We start from the raw sequence: 20517 nt of genomic DNA on the forward strand, positions 1-20517 counted from the left end.
ACCTCTTGGATATTTCATGGCAATGTAAAGTGTAATGCGAAAATCTGTCTCATCATCACATTACAGATCTGAAAACCACCAATCTGGCTACAGAAGTCAGTCACATGTACTACTTTAAAAATGTAGTAGTTTAAAATGTACACAAAACTACTCAAATGACTAGTTTTAAATTCATTCTAGCTAGATTACTGTAGTTTCATGAAAAATAACCCAAATCAGACATGTCCAAACTATTGTCTGGGAGTCAAATGTGGCCTTTGGGCTTCCAGGTAAATTGGCCCATGACTGTAAGCTGTACTTTTTACTGCAAGTTTGTGAAAATCTGCCTTGATAAAGCCAGTATAAAATATTACTGTGTCCTGTTGAGGAGCAAAGCTTTAATAAAGATCTGGTGCCTCATTTTTACCAGTTATAAATTTGTATCTTAAAGTAAGGCAGTGAATAAATAAAATTGTCTGGCCTTGAGGTTCATGACATCTGCAATAAATCATGTTGAAAAGATACATGAAAAACATGTGCAAGTTTCATAAGGTACATTGTTCATCAAAAGATTCTTTTAAAGGAACTGTGTGTAGTGTGCGCTCTTACAGTTAAAAAAAAAAGAAAAATACTACAATCCCAACTGAACCCATGTTGCCAGAGCCTTAACCTGCAGATAGAGACACACACAAGTCTTTCTCATTCTCAGTTTATGAACTGGCCTCATGTGAAAGCTCAGAACCTCCAGAATTCACTCACTGAGCTGCAGAGGCTGCACTAGCACTGATTCATGAGTGGCTGCAGGTGCTGGGGTTTAGGTAGTGACAAATTAGATCAGAAAGAGGCGTTTTAGGTTTAAACCAACTGGATTTTAGCATTGAAACTGGCTCATTCTGCTGCTTTCTGATTCAATAATAATCTTGAGAATCAAATAAAAAAAATATAACAAAAAACTTGGCCATCATGTCCAGTGTTTGAACATGTTTACCTCATATCCAGGGACTAATATTTGAATCATAATGGTACATACAGTTCCTTTAAATCTGTAGTGTAATCTGCAAACTGAAACAAGAGACAAGCAGTGTATTCAAGATTATTTTAATATTATTAATATGTATACTTTAGGCTTTAGAAATATAACTATCAATGACAAAACTTCCACTGGAGTAATGGTAGTTTGCTTAGGCCCCCATCAAATCAATTAATTACATTATACACATTATGATACAGAGCAGATTTGAATCTGAAATCATATTAAAATAAATGCTCAATAGATAAAGGTTTTAATCTTTGCCTACTGTTATTAGCAGTCTGTGAGTTGTGACACACCCAAACACGTAAAGCCTTTTCTCTAATAAACTCATTTAAGTGCAAACATCTTTTCAAAAGACTAGCATTGCAGCATCCAGCTTTCCAAGATTCAGAATTCCAGAAGGGAGGATAGAGCCGGGTGCAACGCGGCAGTCCTCACCCTCTTTGTTCTATTAGAGTAGTTAGAAAACATGAGGAAGTCAGTGCAAAGGAGAAGGGAAACAGCCAGGCGTGGGCTCTCAGCAGAGCCACCAGGAGGCGCTGTAGGTAACACACTGAGCACGGGGATAACCATGGGAAATATACAGTACCAGGCAAACGTTTGGACACACTTTTTCATTTCATGTTTTATGACTATTTACACTGTAGATTCTAGGGTTTTCAAAAGTATTGAAAATCAGATACTAATTGATACTAAAAGGAGTGTTGAGAATAGTTAATTTAACAAGTATCGATATTGAAAAAAAATCCCCAAAACATGTCTAGTTTTAGAGTGAGCTTGAACGTTATCAACACCAGTACCAGTACCAGTATGGTAATTGAAAGAAGCACAGGTATTTTGTGCTGAAAATTACATTCTGTTGTCCAAGTTTTTTATCATTTTGGTATCGAAATTGGCAATATTGAATATGGAATATCGAAATGCACTTTGAAATTTTAACTCTAGTAGATTCTCAATGAAAGCATCAGCAATATGAACGAACATATATGGAAGGTAGTAAACAAAAAAGTGTGAAATAACTCAAAACATGTTTTATATTTTAAATTCTTTACCCTTCGCTTTGATCACAACTTGGAATCTTGGCATTCCATCAATGAACCCAAACAAGGCACACCTATGAAGTGAAAACCATTTCAGGAAACTTCATCATGAAGCTCATTGAGAAGGTCAAGGGTTTACAGTGTTGTCAACAAGCAAAGGGCGGCTACTTTGAGCATTTGAATCAAAATGACAAAAAAAAAACAAGTTTTTTTTTCTTTTGCTACATCATTCCATACATCTTGCTTCATATATCTGATGTCTACAATACAGAAGTCATAAAAAATAAATATTAAATGAGGTGTGTCCAAACGTTTGACTAGTAGTGTAGTGTATATCATTTTTTAAAGAGTTGGTAAAGGGACTTTGATGATTTGGCTTGATTTGAACCCAGAGCACTGCCTCGATTCACTAATTTGTTTGATTGTTTATGTAATAAATTACAAGTGCCCACCATTTTGTGATGAGGTCACGCCTTAGCGCAGGTGCCAAATATATCAACTTCACCTTCGCCAATGTGGTACCTACAACTTCACCACTGACTTCACTTAACATTTCGAGAATCACCAACTCATAATAATAATCTCAAGTCACAGTTTGCGTCTGATAAGCCATAATTCCAAAAACAAAACAAAAAACAGTTGGGTAGGTCTTTAGTTTTAAAACTGTTAAAAAGTGTTAAAACTCCAGAGGACAACCGCTCACAGTCGTGTTGCTTCCTCTAGATCAGAGCGGGAAAGAAACGACAAAAAAGGACAAAAGGAACGAAAGAAAGAAAAAAGGGAGGAGGAAGAGGAGAAGGAGGAGGAGGAGAAGAAGGGTGAACAGAAAAACTTGCACTGCGGACGGTGGCGAGCGAGCAGCATCGGACGTCGCAGGCTTGTCGCTAGCAGCACAATTATTGGTTGTGGCTATACTACTGTTCCGCTGGGGGAGCTGGCCTGGTTTTGGGATGACAATAAACCCTGGAAAAAAACAGGAAAAAACAAAAGGAGGTTGGCGTTGGGAAAGAGAGTCACATACTGGAGCAACAGAAATGAACGTTTAAAAAAATTTAAATGAATTTAAAAAAAAAAAATTTAAATCAAGCAACAAGTAGAAAGTGAAGAAGAGTTAGCCTGGTTGCAGTTTGGAGCAATAGCAGAAGACGGGAGGTGTAGAGGAGCAAAGCTAATGCTAATGCTAACAGCAAGGCACGAGTCAAGCCAACAGCAGCAAGAGGAGGCAAACATTTAATACACTGCTATAAAATAATTATCAAATCACATGAACTCAGAATAATTATAGTTGAGTAATATTGATTAGTTCATTTTTTTGGTCTACTTTTCTTAGATTTTGTTGTTTCAAGGCATTTCTGATTAATCTCAATTTTATTTTCTGTTTCTAGCAGAAATAATTGTCCATGGAGTAAGAATTTTGTATTTTGTTGTTATTTAGTGACCATTTTAAGGCTCTGTATCTGATTTTTCCCACGTATGCGAGGAAAATTTGTATAATATTATATAAGAAGCTCTTGAAGTGAAAATAAGTCTGCTGTGTACCGTCTCTACCCAATTATATATATAAAAAAGAGTTTATCATCAGAGAAGGGGTTAACATGCTAGTTGTTGTTAGCTCTCTGGTCTCTTAGAGTTGTAAAAAGTGCTTATAAACCCATCGTGGTGAATAATTAGGAGGGTCTGAATCTGTAAGGAAAGGAGGAATAACTTTGGACCACTGCAAACCTTTTAAAATTAACTAGTTCTGTTTTGCACAGTGCCGTCAAGGAGAAAATGTTTTAATCTCAGGTACCCAGAAAAACGTAGAGGAACAAACTTCATTCAGTACAATTCTAATTAAGTCAGTTTTGTTAAAGCTAATATTTTTGCAATCTTATTTTAATGACTAATTATTGACACTAATTGAAAACATATAATATTGAGTTCACAGAGCACTTTTGAACAGGTCTAGGAGCATTATCATTTGAGAGAAGAGAACAAGAATTCCATGCATTTCAGAATATGTTTGTAGAGGTCTAAACTACAACGTTAGCAGCTTTTAGGATAAGACCTCATGGAGACACGGGGACATCTTGTTTATTGTTTTGTTTTTAAATGACCAATATATGGTTTACAATTATTAAAATAGCTATTTCAGTTACAGCCCTACTGTTAGACATATTCTGTTCCTATTAACTTCAATGCATTTAATGTTCTATCAAATTAAGCTAACAGGGGCAAAACTCTATCATAGACAGGTAATGATGCCTTTGTGTTAGTGTAATGTATTTAAATAGACTTATGAGAGGCAGAAGAATGGTTCCACTGAGCAGGAAATACTGGGGTCTTTTGGGGAACTACTGGCACGGTTTGCATTTGAAGGTTTGAATTCAAACTAAATGCAAAACAACATTATAATCAAAGTGTGGTCTTTTGTATTAACTGGCTTCCTAAATGAAATGTGACCTTTAGAGAGGATATGCCTGGACCTCTCCACAGATCAGGCGTGTGAGGAGTGTGTGCCTGCTCCAGTCTGACAGACAAACGCTGCACGCACTCACATACACCTGCTTTTGGCTACATTAGCTTCACTTTGTTACTGTGTTTTTCAGAGTGTTTGGCTCTTTCGTCAACTCCTTGTGTTAAAAAGAACTTACCACTTTGCCTGGCCTGGCCCATGTGCAAATAAATCCCTCCTGACATGCAGTCACTAAACAGTCCTCTAAAAATATGAGTACGGTGAGTCTCTCGTGTGCTATCTTTTTACAGATGAGGGGCTCGAGCAGAGGCACATCCTCCATGCGCGGACACAGCAGTGTGCCCAGAGTCTTGGCTGGGTCTGTTTTGCTCTTGGTCAGCAGGTTGAGCTTGTCGCTGCTCTTGCTGCTGATGTGCCCCATGCTGTGGTTGCGTTTGTGGTCCTTATCGTGGCGTTCCTTGCGGTCGTGCAGAGACAGCGTGGCAAACTTACTGACCCCGGTGGCAATGGCACTGTCCATGATGCCTGTGCCCGTGCCCGCGCTGGGCTTGTTGGTGCTGTTAGCCGTAGCAGTGTTAGCGGCGGAGTGCGGCAGGCTGTTGGAGCGCGGGAGTGAGCTGGACACAGAATTGAGCGCGGGCGTGTTAGCACCGCTGTTGTTTCCATTGGTGGTGGTTGTAGTGGTGATGACAGGAGCACCCCCTGGAGGGCTGCTGGCATTCATCACATTAGTGTGAGTCCGTGTCCGTGAGAGGGGCAGGTGGGGGAAAAGGATGTCCTCGGTCAGGTCCCAGAGGCACAGCTGAGTGTCCTGTCCCACCGAGCCAAAGCGGTAGGTGACGCTGACGGGCCGACTGTCCGTGGAGTTGCGTTTGGAGAGGCGCGACTGCGTGCTGTTGGCTCGCTCCCGGCCCAGGTGGATCATCTGATCCTGGAAGTCTTCATCACTGCCGCTGAACTCCATGGGCTCACTCTCCTCCACACTGGTGGTGTAGTGGTCAAAGGCCACCACACTCACCCAAGACTTGTGTCCATGCCCGCGGGCGATCACCCTGCAGTCCATGAATGACCACACAGTCACAAGGTCGTCCTCTCCACCCGCCACGATGTATTTCCCGTCAGGGCTCCAGCACACGCACAGCAAGCCCCCGAAGTAGCTTTTCATGGTGCCATGCAGCTCCACCGCATCAAAGTTAAAGACTCGGAGGAAGCCATCCTGGCTTACACAGGCCAGAAACTTCCCATCCGGAGAGAAGGAGAACTCGTTGAGAGCCCCCTCCCCCACAGTCCATTTGAGGAGGGGGTTGCGGGTGGACTTGCTCTTACACGTGTGCACAGAGTAGTTGTCCCCCTGCTTCAGGAGCTGGTAGTGAGGGGCTGTCGTGCCACACGTGTGCTCCACGTTGTACAGGTACATATTTCCACTGGAATGGGACACCAGGAACAGGCTCTCAGAGCCCGGCACCCACTTGACACACGTCACCCTGGACTTGTCTATGAGCCTCTGCAGAGAGAACACACTGTTAGAACATGGAGCGTACATGAGTGGTGTGGCTGTGAAGTGGGAGTACCTCCTCATTGAAGAGCTTGCTGGTCTCCTTCTTGATGGGGTCGATGAGCTGGACCTGTCCTGCAGAGAAGCCCACGAGCAGAGACACGCTCTCGGCGGTAGCTGTTAGGTGGTTAAAGTCATGACACGTGGGCTGTGTTCCTTTGTAGATGCGCTTGTCTATAGGCTTACTCAAGTCTGCAGCCTGCAAACATAACACATTTCAGGACTATGGAAACAGAAAAAGATGGGGCATTATTTCCTACAGTCTAACAGTTCTCCTTGTCTGTGACCACAATGAACTGTACCAGGGAGGAGTGATTCACTCTAATGGGAAAAGTGCTGCCCATTTCCTGAAACTCTAAAGTCTAAACTCTGCTGTGGTGCCAAGACTGAACTGCAGATAACCATTACAACTGTACTGTGTTAATCATTGACACTTCATTGTACAGACTACACCTAAGTGATCACATTGTAACAGTGACTCCAGACAGACGCACAGCTGCAGTTAGTTGTCAAACCCATTTCATTTAATATTTTCTCCTCATTGAACCTAGCATTTTATCAGTGTTTTAAATTTGGATCTGCTCTTTCTGTAGTCATCTGTGCTTACACTTATCAGTCAGCACTAAAGACTATGACCAATTAGCGGTCAGCTGATCCAGTGAGATGGGAGTAACTTGCACTGACTGACTGACACTACAATGAGAGTATATGGCTCGACCAACAACTGTTTCAAAAGACACGATAATGATATTGACAAGTAAGTCCCATATGCTCCAAACATGACAAACCTGAATGTCAGATAAGTCACAGGACACTACTACTACCGAGTCTGCCATAAACATAAACACTAATGGGTCATTCGCCGTCGCTTATCCATCAATTTCTCAGGAAGTTGAAGAAGTTGCATTGATCTCTTGGTTTAGTGTAGCTCCGCACCTAACACACTACTACAATCTGAAACACCCACAAAATCTTGCAAAGCGGTCACTCTCTTGGTTCATTAGCATCTATCAGAGAGCCTCCACAGGTGCTAACCGCGGCTGTCACTGTGCACTACCCGCTTCCAGGCTAGTTTCACGACTGACAGCTTACAATCACGGCACTTTAACGTTTGTTTACTGACCAAACTGCGGCCCAACACTTTCGTAAACACCGCCGATCTAACGCCGAGCTGCTGTGTTTCGCCCAATCTCTCTGTAAAACCATTTGATTAGCCTCTCGTTAGCCAGTAGCGCTGGTTAGCTCACTAGTAAGAAACCTGCGGGCTAAAGCTAACTAGCTGTCAGCTCATTTCAAAGTCAAGTACCTGTCAAGAGATATTTACACCGGCAATCGCCCGCTACCGCGACACAAACCAAAGATCACAACCTAGATTTTGTAACCCTAGTGGTGTAAGTGTCATAGGGCGTAAGCAGCTACCTTCCTGACGCCTTTGTAGATGTAGAAGTAGAGCTCGCGGCCCACATTGAAGCAAATCCGGTCGCCGTTGCCGGACTGGTCGTTCACGTTGACGAAGGAGACCTTGACGGGGTTGGATCCCTGCGAGTTGAAAGGCACCCGGTTGGGGCGGCTGTATTCGGAGTGCGTGAGGAGTTTGTAGACGCCTTCCCGAGTGGTGAACTGAGTTTTGATCTCGTTCATCTCCTTCCCTCCTCCCTCCGCCGCCATCTTTGAAATCAACATTCATTCCTGTCCCCTCCGGCCGGAAGTGACGGAGCGGCCACGCTTTTCTTTTCTTTTTTAAAAATTATTATTATTATTATTATTATTATTATTATTATTATTATTATTATTATTATTATTATTATTATTATTATTATTATTATTATTATTACTATATGACTGAAAAGGTTTTTATTCTGCACTTTTCTCCTTTAAATGCTAAGTTTGTGATGATTATTTGTGATTGTTATTTTATGTTTTGATTGGTTATATTGCGATTTTAATCTATTTCTTATTCTGTAAAGCACTTTGAATTACCTTGTGTATGAACTGTGTACAAATAAACTTGCCTATTATTATTATTATTATTATTATTATTATTATTATTATTATTATTATTATTATTATTATTATCATCATCATCATCATCATCATCATCATCATCATCATCATCATCATCATTATTATTATTATTATTATCATCATCATTATTATCATCATTCCCATCCGGATGTAATAATAATAATAATAATAATAATAATAATAATAATAATAATAATAATAATTATTATTATTATTATTATTATTATTATCATCATCATCATCATCATCATCATCATCATCATCATCATCATCATCATCATCATCATCATCATCATTATTATTATTATTATTAATAATAATAATAATAATAATAATAATAATAATAATAATAATAATAATAATAATAATAATAACAATAATAATAATAATAATAATAATAATAATAATAATAATAATAATAATAATAATAATAATAATAATGCATATCTTACAAAACATATGAATCGCATCTGATCTGAGGACTCGTTTTATTCAGTCATTTTATTTTGAAAGGTAGAACAACAGCTGATCGGACTTGTGCGATGATTTCAAATCTCGCGTCAGGCCCCTCATGTGCTTCTCCCTCCGCATGGTTTGGCGCATCAGAAGCTCGACACGCTTAGTCCAAGATCCCCTGGACTCCTGCAGTAGAAGTTAGAAGCTCCAGATGTCCTCATGGCGTGGAGAAAACGGAGACACTTGGGTAAATTATATCAAGTTTATGTCATGTCCCCTACATTTCACCAGTTCAATTTTCTTAGATCCCAGAGGCAGATATGTCCCCAATAATGTGGACCACCTGGCTTTCAAGTACATGGTGAGAAGTAAATATTTTACCTTTAAAAAGAAAGGTGTAGTATATATTTATGGTTTGACATGGTGATTAGACATAAGTAGAGATATTTCCATAACCATTAACTAACAACTATAATGTAAGCATGGACCAAAACCTCTCAAAACTGTGCAATAGTTATGATTAGATCAATAAAAAAATGAATGGCAACTTTATTTAGTTAAATGAAGGTTTAAACTGTCAGGAAAATGTCTTAACTGCATTTTGGGTCGAATTTTCCTGCCTTTTTTCCCCACAAACTGTCACTTTACTGGTGTAAAACTATGATAAATATTGACCACAGGTACTATCCCACTAAACCAAGTCAGAATTAGAAAAACATGAAAACCTGCCATATGCACTTTAATGTAATATCTTGTGCATATCCCGGTCTGTGCTGTTGGATCAGGAGATGTGTAAAGTGGAGTCCAGCACTGACTCGGAGTCTGAGGTCAGCCTGAGGTGGTCCGACACCAGCACTATGGTATGTCCCTGTACCTTTCTCTCAAGTCCTGTGTGGCATTTTTCATTGACCTTACCCAAAATTCTCATGTTGAGCACCATTCATCATTCTCTCATTACACATTTTTAGTGTAGGATGGTTCAATTCCTTCCACATTTTCAAAAACACCTGGGCACATGTCACCAATCCAGTACTACGATAGAACTTGCTCCCCAGCAAACACAGCTTGGGTGTGTAACTGTATAACTCTTTTCCTCTTCGTGCTCAGGGCTGTGGCAGCAGTGCAGCAGAGAGCGACTGTGTTCCCCAGACCCTCCCCCTGGTGCCCAAGTCCACAGGAAGACACGGCTGCTACTCTGTGGTAATCTGGACACAAGTTTGGTCAGAAGTACCTAGGTGGAGGTATAGACATTGTGCATGTTTTAAATGTATCTACCCAGACACAGGGAGAACATGCAAATTTTCTTACCCAGCCTGGGAATTGAACCAGGAATCTTCTTGCTCTAAGGCGAGAGTGTTTTTTAAATCAGGATGTGCAGTCCTATTAAATAAGAGTTTTTCTATTGTGCGTTTTTAATTGTTCTAAAGCTCCAGTCACATATTTACAGTGAGATTTGATTCCTGTGTTATTCTTGATCCTGTATTAGACAGAGCCTTTAAAACCAGTTTGAATGAAGTTGGTATGAAAGGCCAAACACAGAAATGTAAGCAGGAGTCACTCAAGCCATGGAAATGACTGGAAAAATGACATAACTGACCCCAAGGAACTTCAATGTCACTTTTTGCTCCACATTTGTAGACCACTCCCACCTTCTCATTCAGCAAATATTCCACTGTTATAGGGCCTATAAAATGCACTTTTTCACATAATCAAAGCCTATTTGGCACTAAATTATATAAATTAAATCTAAGGTAATTTTGGTGTGCAGTATTTTGAAGTCAGACTAAATAGAACAGAACTTTTTTTTTTTTTAATTCCTTTTACTTTATACATGAAATATGAGAAGCAAAACAGGGTTAGAAAAGACCCCAAAGAAACTCCACTCTAACACCAGCGGGAGGAACACATAAAGGTTAAACTAGGCCCAAACGGATAATGTGATGTATTTCCAAAATGCTGTGCCAAATGGGCTGATTTAATCCTCTTTTTCCTCTTTGCAGTTTCTGGACCCTTACGACGGCAGCTCGGAGGACTCGGATGATTCTATGGATGTCCAGTGCAGCAGACGAACCAGACAGTTTGTGAAGAGCTCCCTCTGCTGGTGCTTGGGCCGTAACCGGAGACTCAACCAGCAACCCCTCCACCAACCTGCTGCAGACCCCATCAAAACCAGCAATACGGACAAGCAAAACAATACACTTTCATATGACGAAAATTCCAACTTCCATGCAACCATGTCTTTTAGCGACGGGGAAGATTCGCTAGCTTCGGAGCAGAATGGAAGAGACGGAGGAGGACCATGCCTGAAGTCTGGGTGGTCCTACATGATGGACAGGTCTTATGAAAGATCTCCCAGCCCGTCATCCAACCTCCATAAGAGAAAGTGTGGGCTCCCCGGGGCAGAGCTGGTGGATCGGACACAGAGGAAGCGGCAGTGCGTGGTTAGCATGGAACTGGAGGAGGAATTGGAAGAAACTGTGTTGAAAAAAAATTAACTTGGATTCATTGTTTTCCATTAATGAGACTATGCTGGCTCCTCATAGTCAAGCCAGCAAATGAGCTGAACAAAAAGAAGAAGAAAAAAATTACACTTCACAAAAGGTGCAAAAAGTAACTTCTAGTAAGGGGGTTGTCACCTGCTTTTTCCATGCAGATGTTTCTTTGCCTGAAATTTACCACAGTATGGTGTTAAACCTATATATCTTGCATTAATCCCCTTCCCATTAGTCCTCTTTCCACAGATCTGACCTGCTGCTTAACCCTTGGAATTCACATGCTTGTCTCCACGTTATCGAATGTGTTTTTTACCATACTGTGGAACATTCCAGGCATATCCGTGGTGACAAGAAAGTGAATTAGTTTACCATGTGTTTTTGCATGTCTCAATTGTGTCCGTTATTGCGCAGTCCCCATTACAAAAATTTAACAGCAGATGGCGCTATAGTTACATTTTTAGCTGATGGTTTAGAAGTTTAAGTGACTTGTTTGAGAAATATTTCAGTGTATGACATATCTTTTTAGTTATTAAATGATTGCCATATAGATTTCCATATTGTGTAACACCCCCATAGAAACAAGCAATTTAAATTATCATTTTATGTACGATTTAGATTGTACATTTCATAAACTACAGGTCCAAGTCTAACTTTGACAAAAACTATCCAAGACTAAACCAGAACCAAATCTGGATTATGCTAGAACTACATTTAAAATCTCATAATTCAAATTGAACTTCTGGAATATTTAAGTCACTTCATATTTTCATTTTAACCCGGTAACGCCCGGTGTCCCTTATTTGAAATAAACCCAATCATGCACCAGTACAACAAACATGGTAAAGTTATTCCTCCACTGTTTATTTAATTTTCTATAATTCGTTTCTCATGGGGCAGGTTTGAGCAGGAGCTGCAGGAGCCCATTGAAAAAAAAGAAAGCTTCAGGAATTTTTTATACAACTGTTGTAAATTCCCAAAATTAAGCGACTTGGGTCAAAATAAAAATCTGCAGCAGTTTGTTATATGCCTCCTTACATATCATACCAAAATAAAGTTCATAGAAATTTTAATTATAGCAGTTTTTGGGTTTGCCGCAAATATGCGTAATCAGGACATTAAGTAAATATTTACCAGCATATTGACTTCAACCGTTAAAAGGTAGTTTTAACTTAGTCTGTGGTTAAAATCTGTGTTCCTGAGCCTATCCACACTACGACATTTGAAAGTCTGTTAAAAAGACTAAATTCACATTTGTTAATAATAATTGAACTGTCATTTCTTATCTCATTTGACTTTTTTAACTTCACATAAAATCTATGAGATACACAGAGAGGTGGGTAGTACTTACTGGAGTAGCCTTGTAAAGAAATTCAGAGTACTTTTCTAGCAATATATGTTTGTTTTTTGTATATGTTTGTTGACAATGTGAAATGATTTGAACATTTGTGTTTGTGGCAGCTCCTTCAGATATGATTTAGTTTGTCTAATTTGTGTGTATCCTTTGAAAATAACAGATTTTGTGCATTATTTAATGTTTTGTCCTTCCATTTACTTTAACTATAAATTATAAGTCGGATGTTACGTCTCGGCAGTTACTCTGGAGTAGTAACTTTCCCAAATACTTTTTTACTCTTGCCCAAGTAGTACATTTTTTTTGTTTTCCAGTGAAACTCATGGATGGTATTGTGTCTCAGGGCTCTTTGGGTCAATGAAATCAATCTCAGACACCTGTGCCAATTAGTTTGCCAGGTAAGTCCAAGTAAAGGAAAACTACTTAAGACGGGCGTTCCACATTATTAAGCAGACCAAGATTATGGGAAATATTATTATGGGACCAATATGGGAAAGAAAAAGAATCTAGGGCTGAAGCATGAAATAGTTGAATATGTTGGATAAGGTATGAAAACCTTAGATATTTCACGAAACTTAAGCGTGATCATCATACTACTAAGAGACTTGTAGCTGATTCAGAGCACACATGGATTTGTGCAGATAAAGGCACAATGAGGAAGGTTCCTGCCAGACAAATACATTGGATTAAGAGAACAGCTGCTAAAATGCCATTACAAAGCAGCAAACAGATATTTGAAGCTGCTGGTGCCTCTGGGGTCCCACGAACATCAAGGTGTAGGATCCTCCAGAGATTTGCAATTATGCATAAATCTTCTATTCGGCCAACCTTAAACAATGGTCACAAGTAGAAATGAGTCCAGTGGGCCAAGAAATACATTAAGGCTAATTTTCTTGTTCACTGATGAGTGCCGTGCAAGCCTGGACGGTCCAGATGGATGGAGTGGTGGATGGTTAGTGGACGGCCACCATATCCCAACAAGGCTGCGATGTCAGCAAGGAGGTGGCAGTCATGATCTGGGCCAGAATCATTGGGAGAGAGCAGGTCAGCCCCTTTAGAGTCCCTGAAGGTTTGAAAATGACCTTTGTGAAGTTTCTGACTGACCATGTTCTTCCATGGTACAAAAAGAAGAACCGTTCTTTCCATAACAAAATCACCTTCATGCATAACAATGTCCCATCTCATGCTGCAAGGAATACGTCTGCATCATTGGCTGCTATGGACATAAAAGAGGAGAAACTCATGGAGTGGCCCCCATCCTCCCCTGACCTCAACCCTACTGAGAACCTTTGGAGCATCCTCAAGCGAAAGATGTATGAGGGCGGGAGGCAGTTCACATCCAAACAGCAGCTCTGGGAGGCTTTTGTGACATCCTGAAACTCAAGCAGAAACTCTCCACAAACTCACAAGTTCAAGGGGTCCTATGTTAAAATGTAACTTGACCTGTGAAGAAGTTTTGATTGAAATAGCTTTGATTTCAGTGATATGCTAATGCTTCTAATTGAAAAATAAACAAATGACCATTTTCAGTTTTTTACAATAACAAAGAACTGAAAATGGTCATTTGTTCCAATTATTTTGTTGTGCATATTAATTTGGAATGGTGCATTTTAAGTTTTTAGTTAAAATACTGTTATCATTGGGAGGTTTGTTCAATAACATTTGAATTGTTCTCTAAAGGTTGATGACTTGAAAATTATGAATGTCATTGATATTGACAATTTGGTTAAACCAGAGAAAAATATAATTTGCATATTATGGAACACAGTGTACATCTCTTATCTGCATCTTCCTCTCTGAAGGCAAATGAGTCCTGTGCATGTGTCCCACTCCCATCCTCCAGTGTGAGAGAAGCCAGGGCCAGGAGGGTCCAGCTGGAGGGTCCAATACAGTCTCTTGTACCTTAGATTTACATAGTTAACTAGGGATACACCGATTCTGATACTATAGCTTTAAGTGTCGATACCGGGTATCAGCCGATACCAGTCGAGAGAGAACAGCATTTATTTCCTTAAAACAAAGACAAAAAACGCTTCAAATGTGTAATGTAGCTGTTATTTAGCTTTCAAGTAACTACAGAACAGCTTAGTTCTAAAAGTAAAACATTATTTCTGGGCAAACTCAGAACAGCAAATAGTTTTATTAAATCAATTTATAGCTCCAACCTGGATATCTGCTGAACCGATATTTGAGAGTCAATACATTTTTCAGTATCTGCAACGAAATATCCCACACCAGTATCAGATCAGTGCAATATTAACCACAAATATCTAATTCACTTGTTAGCAGACATTTAAAGAACGGTATCAGATTTTTTTACCCATAAATGTAAGCAAAACATGTCTTGCCACAGCAGATATTTTTACCTCAAGAGCTGTACAAACAATACAAGTCCACACTGCCTACATCCAATTATAAAGCCTTTTTACACTAAAATAAGTGCTTGTTACCATGCAGGTCAACTGGTCTCTGAAAGTTGTAAAAAGTGCTTAAAAACCTCATAGTGAATAATTAGGATGCTCAGAATGCTCTTGTTTTTCACATTTTTAAGAGTAAAAATCAAGAACAGCACCTTTAATTAGCGCTTGAATCTACCATTTTACTTCGACACATCTAATTAAAAATATGTTAATAAATACAAAAAACTCAATATTTATTTTAATGTACTTTATTCCAATTGCATTGAATCCTTTCATTTAAAAACATCATTTCAACATTTCTTCCCCATCTGAACTCTCCATAAGCCTGTACCAAACTGTACCACTTCCTGTTCACCCTCTAGTCACTTCCAAAGCCTTTCTTCTACATGACTGTGGCCTATGGTTACAATCCCTACACTTTTACTCTTACTGTTAACATTAGAATGCAACTACAACTACTACTGATTAATATGTAGTGGGTAAATAAAAGACATGAGTAGTGGGTGTGACTGCTCTACTCCGTGCACAGGATGGCCACTCCGCGCTCGTAGAAGCTGTGCGGATCTTCTTTGGTGGCGATATCGAAGTCCACGGTGAAGATCAGGTCGGAGCGTGTGAAGTTGAGGTACACGGGCAGGGTCACCTACGGGGAAAGCACAGGTGGGTGAGGCGCAGGGTGATGGCACTTCAAAAATGAGATATTGAAAAATCTAGAAATAGTTGAACTTTTGAGGTAAATTTTTTCCATTGTCACTTTTATGTGTATAAAAAACTGCACCATAGACTGTATGTTGTATTTGTAACACGGTGGCTACTATCCATCAATATAAGTACCAATTTGCACCAATATACAGTACCAATTTGCACCAATTCACTTTCTATTGAAAAATCGTGGCCCATCTCTGCATCTGCAGCTTTAAAACTAATCTTAAAATGATGGTTTTAACCCGTGCTACATGATCCTGGGATATTTATTGAATGATTTAGTCCCTAAATCAAGATTTGAACATTAATGAAAGACCAATGAGCTGCCTTCTTTCCCTGAGTTCTCTCCCGCTAGCGTTAGCAAAAAGGCTAAATTGACAGCTACTATGCCTCATTGCTAAGTGCCCTCCTCTGAGCAATTATGGTGGTTTGAATTGAAGCCATGAGAACAGATAATATACCTGCTACACTCTTTCAAATATGTGTGAGTTGTGCTGGTGGTAATGGTGGTCGTACCTGGTGCTTCTTCTCAGCACTGCCCTGTTTGACCCAGCGCAGTTGGGTGAGGGGCAGCTCTGTGGAGATGGATGTGGACAGTGACAGCTTGTTGTTGGCACAGGTCGCCCCCTGCAGCTTCAGACCTGTAGCACAGCACTCAAGCATTAGACATTCTCATACATCCAACTTACTATCAGATTTATGGAAAAAAGCCAGTTACTCTAAAATGCATTATCGGATTTCTGGAGTTTTTATAGGAATCATGATCAGAAAAAAAAAATCAGATTACATTTCCATTAACGATAATCAGATTTTGAGTGCAGTAGTAAGTGTTGTATTTGGAAGACCTGCAGGTGTGAGCAAGCAGAAAGAAATCAGATTACCGGTACTCACACCCTGATAACTCCAGACATCAGATCATCATCAAATATTTGTGTGTGCGTAAACATAGTCACTGTCAAAACTATAAACAATATATGTAGATTCAAATGATAAGGATCTTGTTTGAGTAAGGTAAACTGTGTCCAGTAGTGTGTGACCTTTGATTCCAAAGCTGCATGCGTCCAGTGTTGCTCCCTGTGCTGTGGTCACGTTCACCTCCAGGTACAGCTCCTCCAGAGACCAGCTGTTAGCCTGAGCCACATACTGACGGGTGGCAGTGATGTACGCCTCAGGGACGAACAGGCTGCCCAGGCACACGTGGATGTTCTGGACAGGACACAACACAAAGCCTCATTAAAGAGAATCCAACATCAGACTAGATGGTACAAGGCATAACTGTGTGTCTTAGGTGGGCCCAGATTCACAATGCAGTACCTTGAGCTCTTTAGCGCCCCCGCTGGCTGCTCCCTGGGAGATCTGCTGCAGCTGCTTGATCCTCTCACTGAAGTCTGCCACCCACTGGATCACAGTCATGGATACGGGGACAGTGTAGCGGCACCAACTGCGAGGGAGGATACCTACAAGTATACGCACTCAAGTCAGTATGAGGATTGTACTACATTGCATCATCTTTACTGCAATTACCTTGACCCACGAATAAATAAAATGCAGTCCAACTTGAGTGAACTTCCACACAAATGTATTTAATACATCTAAATATTATTATATTATTTATTCTTAGCATTTTCAACAGAGTAAATTAACATCTTTAAGAGCACTATCAGCATGGATTGTTTTATGGAGAATTATCGTGAGGGAGCATGGCTGACATAGGTTTGTGGGCTGAGCACTGCATAGAATCTTACAGCTAACCACAAGGAGGGTTCAAATAGGGCCTGGGAGAGAGATAGCTAAAATACTCAAATATACATGAATGACATCTAAAACCTCCCTAGGCATGTTTTTGACAATGGAATGTTCTATCATGCAATCGACTATCAAAATACATTCTTTAATTGTATGATAAATAAGGTATCCAAGACAAAGTTGGCTTTCCACTTGTGGTATGAGTTGTTGAGTGGCACACTGTTATTACAGTGTCTGTGATATAGTGTTACCTTTGACCAAGTCGCTGATGAGCGTCCGCAGGTCATTGGTCTGCTTCTTCTTGCCCTCACACACCTGCACCACATCGGACAGGTCCTGGCGGATCTCCTGCAGCATCTTTCCTCCCATCTTGACCTCGCGCTCGAAGAAGCGGAACAGAGGGTCCTGTAGGGGGCAGCACCCGTTTCATACATAATGGCATAAATCAAGAAAAATTCAAAAGGCAAACAAGAGCCTTTCAATGTGGTGACAACACTCTGATGGCTTTAATAACATTGAAGTTCAAATACATTTTATTTAAACAGATTTTTTTTTAGTTGTTCACATGGTCTGAAATGTTTGGTGTCCTCTGGGGCTGTTTCATAAAACTGTCTTACTTTGTAATCTAGGCTCAAATATACAAATAAACTTCAGCTAACATGCATACAATACAGATCCATGCCCATTAGCCACATGCTAACCAAACGAAGGACATGGAGGAATAGAACACGACTTGGGCAGTGAGTGATTGTCTGATCTAAAAGCATCCAGGTCAAGGCAAGGTAAGTGATTTGAGAAACAGCCTTAGCCTGGTCAGGAGCAGGCTTAAGGCCAATTTATGCTGCAGTCACCGATTAACGAATATTCTTGACATCCCTATTTACTACTCTGATACACTATCACCCTCCTCCCCCTGTCTGTCTCCCGTCTCCCCCTCCTTCCCTCCACACCTTGATGTTCTCCACAGTGCGCTTGAGTGGGTTGACTGTCTGTGGCATGAGCTGGAGCCAGTTCGCGGCGGTGGTGTGGAGCGTCCTCATCCAGGCGGGCTGGGCATCTGATGAGGAGGAAGTGCGCTGCTTCTTCTCTGTCTCATATGCCAGGTCATCCTCATCCTCCAGCATCTGCATTTTCAGCATCTTACCCATCATGTCTGTGCCTGCGCAGCCAACGGAGGAAGAGGAGGAGCAGAGGGAGAGAGGGAGGGAGGAAGGGAGGGGGCAGAGCAATGGGGTACAAGATATTAATACCAGAAGAAGAGATAGAGCTTACCTGGTGGAACATGGCCACAGAGAAGATGGTAAAGGACAAAACAAGGCTGCAGGCAGGTAACATCCAAACAATGTTAATGAGGAAATGGCTGTATATTTTCAGGCCTTTATAATCCGATAAAGCACAGTTGAACTCATGTGGGATGGGAGTGGAGGAGGGACAGTGGTTCTCAAACAGCTTAGTAGTCACCTCAGGAAATTCTATCCAAGCTAGAGGTAGTCTGTCTATTGATACTTTACAGTGACATCATGCTGGGAGTGTTCTACATGGATCGCTATGGTGTAATGTTCAGCAGTTACCATGGAAACAATGCACAGACTAGCAAACACTACCAAAACTTGTTTAAGAGCACAAATCAGCTCGCCTATTGTAGTTCCAACTGAGTCAGCGCTTTCTGGTCAGATTGTTACTCAAATTAGACTTTAATCTGAGATTTATTTGAACAGCTTCAGACAGAGCAGTGTCTGTGGGAATGTTGATGACAATAGTGTGTTTTATCCTCCAAGAATCTGAACTTTTTCCCCATACTTATGTAGGTAGTAAAAGTAATTTTTTTGGTCATTTTGCAGTCCATTGCTGTCCAAACCTAGGCAAGTAAAAGAAGCCAACAGTGGTATTTGAGACACAGTCGCACTCTGAAAACCACTGGAGCAGGGATGAAGTGTGGAGTGGTCATCGGGAAAGTCTGGGTTTGGGAAAGGGGGGAAGGGTATCATCAGGAAATATTCAAGTTGTTGATGTGTTTGGTGTGTATTGTGGGGCTACAATGCAACACCATAGGAGGGCAGAAGAGGTGGGAGGAGCTGGGGGTGTGGGTGGGCTACAGGGGCTGTATGAGGGCATGGGTAAAGGGGAAGTGACATGATGACAGCTAAGTCCAGCTGCTGGAGGGTGAGGAGCACTGCCTCTACAGGACAAAACAGGACACTACAGGAACAGGCCTAAGTGGAGACTTCACTGTGAACACACTCAGCACAGGGACAAGCTTGAGATCAACCGTTCATTTAAGATCACCGGAGCATTAGGGCTCTCTGTAGTTTGTAATGTCTGAATGTGTCAGTTAATTGAAACAGTATATATACCAAGACATGACCTGCAAAAACAAGGGTTAGTATCACCATAATAAATGCAAAAAAAAAAAAAAAAAAAAAAAATATATATATATATATATATGAAAATATAATAACAAGCTTATGAATTTGTGAGGAGTAATGAAGATGAGCGCACCCTGAGTGGTGAGCAGGACCTTCTCAGCGTTACTGGGCAGACCAAGCCAAGATGGAGTCTGGGTGTCTGGCAACATCTCCACCCAGTGCATGAACTCCTCACGCCTGGACAACAGGAAAACAAACATTTACACTTCACAATCATAGTATTATAAACACCCTGCACACTTCTTTCACCCATGGCAAAAGGTCTTTAGTGCTTTTAGCGTCACCCAGTGGTAGACATGACATGCACTACTTACTACAAAACAAAAGTGTAACTATGAGTAAGTAATGCATGTGTATGAAACCACATGTATGTTATCTGACCTATGGCTTTCAGTTGCACAGAGACCGTTTGGATTAGTGTATGGTCCCAACACATCGAATTCAGCTTTGTGAATCCCCAAGTGTAAAGCCCACTGTACCTTATGCCATCGGGCATCTTGATGTCCTTGTGCCCGTCCACCTTGAGGGCCAGTTTGAAGTCGCTGTCGAAGCTGCCCTTGGTGAAGATTCTGTCTAGGAAAGTGTTGAGCAGGCGCTGGTCAAACTCGTTGTCGATGCGTCCTCCATAGATGGACTGGGCCATGAGGGTCTTCAGAGCCGCCCACGGGATCTTATCCGGAGCAATGTTCTGACGGCCCTGTGCACACAAGCAGCTTCAGTCAAATTCATTCAAATGTAGATTTTCTTTCAACTAGGGCTTCACACCACATTTTCAGATGAAAAACTTGTTATAATGTACTTTTACAAAGATGTGTGCTCTTTATTTAACCT

General features: G+C 40.7%; 3 protein-coding genes across 6 annotated transcripts in view; 1 reads left to right on the forward strand and 2 right to left on the reverse strand.

The window, feature by feature from the left end:
* Nucleotides 1–1061: 1061 nt before the first annotated feature.
* wdr20a (WD repeat domain 20a) lies at nt 1062–7766 on the reverse strand. Its single transcript, XM_033988093.2, has 4 exons — nt 7482–7766; nt 6079–6261; nt 4686–6011; nt 1062–3015 (listed from the first exon to the last, which is right to left on the reverse strand). Exons 1-4 carry the CDS (start codon nt 7743–7745, stop codon nt 2962–2964), a joined length of 1827 nt encoding a protein of 608 aa, XP_033843984.1. The 5' UTR covers nt 7746–7766; the 3' UTR covers nt 1062–2961.
* An 848-nt stretch (nt 7767–8614) lies between these two features.
* On the forward strand, nt 8615–12613 carry LOC117390374 (uncharacterized). 3 transcript variants are annotated; one of them, XM_055231107.1, is made up of 5 exons: nt 8615–8790; nt 8849–8904; nt 9329–9403; nt 9651–9743; nt 10544–12613. In XM_055231107.1, exons 1-5 carry the CDS (start codon nt 8763–8765, stop codon nt 11036–11038), a joined length of 747 nt encoding a protein of 248 aa, XP_055087082.1. In that variant the 5' UTR covers nt 8615–8762; the 3' UTR covers nt 11039–12613. The 3 variants fall into 3 exon arrangements, with proteins under 3 accessions (XP_055087082.1, XP_055087083.1, XP_055087084.1); XM_055231108.1 differs by having other exon boundaries at nt 8625–8790; nt 9332–9403; XM_055231109.1 differs by lacking the exon at nt 8849–8904 and having other exon boundaries at nt 8662–8790; nt 10544–11240.
* Nucleotides 12614–15041: 2428 nt separating this feature from the next.
* dync1h1 (dynein, cytoplasmic 1, heavy chain 1) overlaps nt 15042–20517 on the reverse strand; it is a 39877-nt gene continuing 34401 nt past the window's right edge. For both annotated transcript variants that reach the window (XM_033987906.2, XM_033987905.2), the window contains exons 70-77: nt 20166–20383; nt 19760–19863; nt 18211–18419; nt 17512–17665; nt 16829–16971; nt 16552–16720; nt 16031–16155; nt 15042–15452 (exon numbers count right to left, since the gene is read on the reverse strand). In XM_033987906.2, the coding sequence (XP_033843797.1) occupies nt 15324–15452; nt 16031–16155; nt 16552–16720; nt 16829–16971; nt 17512–17665; nt 18211–18419; nt 19760–19863; nt 20166–20383 (1251 nt within the window). In that variant the 3' untranslated portion in view covers nt 15042–15323. The remainder of the gene's footprint in view (nt 15453–16030; nt 16156–16551; nt 16721–16828; nt 16972–17511; nt 17666–18210; nt 18420–19759; nt 19864–20165; nt 20384–20517) is intronic.

Source organism: Periophthalmus magnuspinnatus, chromosome 22, assembly GCF_009829125.3.
Source record: "Periophthalmus magnuspinnatus isolate fPerMag1 chromosome 22, fPerMag1.2.pri, whole genome shotgun sequence".
NCBI classification, from domain to species: Eukaryota; Metazoa; Chordata; class Actinopteri; order Gobiiformes; family Gobiidae; genus Periophthalmus; species Periophthalmus magnuspinnatus.

What these genes read in the sequence shown, in the direction of transcription:
- wdr20a (XM_033988093.2), bottom strand. Translation starts at nt 7,745, where the DNA reads ATGTTGATTTCAAAGATGGCGGCGGAGGGAGGAGGGAAGGAGATGAAC. An exon ending in TCTACAAAGGCGTCAGGAAG is followed by an intron (nt 6,262 to 7,481) that starts GTAGCTGCTTAC and finishes TTATGTTTGCAG; the next exon opens with GCTGCAGACTTGAGTAAGCC. An exon ending in GGGCCAGGCCAGGCAAAGTG is followed by an intron (nt 3,016 to 4,685) that starts GTAAGTTCTTTT and finishes GTTTTTTTCCAG; the next exon opens with GGTTTATTGTCATCCCAAAA.
- LOC117390374 (XM_055231107.1), top strand. Translation starts at nt 8,763, where the DNA reads ATGGCGTGGAGAAAACGGAGACACTTGG. An exon ending in GGTCCGACACCAGCACTATG is followed by an intron (nt 9,404 to 9,650) that starts GTATGTCCCTGT and finishes CTTCGTGCTCAG; the next exon opens with GGCTGTGGCAGCAGTGCAGC. An exon ending in GACACGGCTGCTACTCTGTG is followed by an intron (nt 9,744 to 10,543) that starts GTAATCTGGACA and finishes TCCTCTTTGCAG; the next exon opens with TTTCTGGACCCTTACGACGG.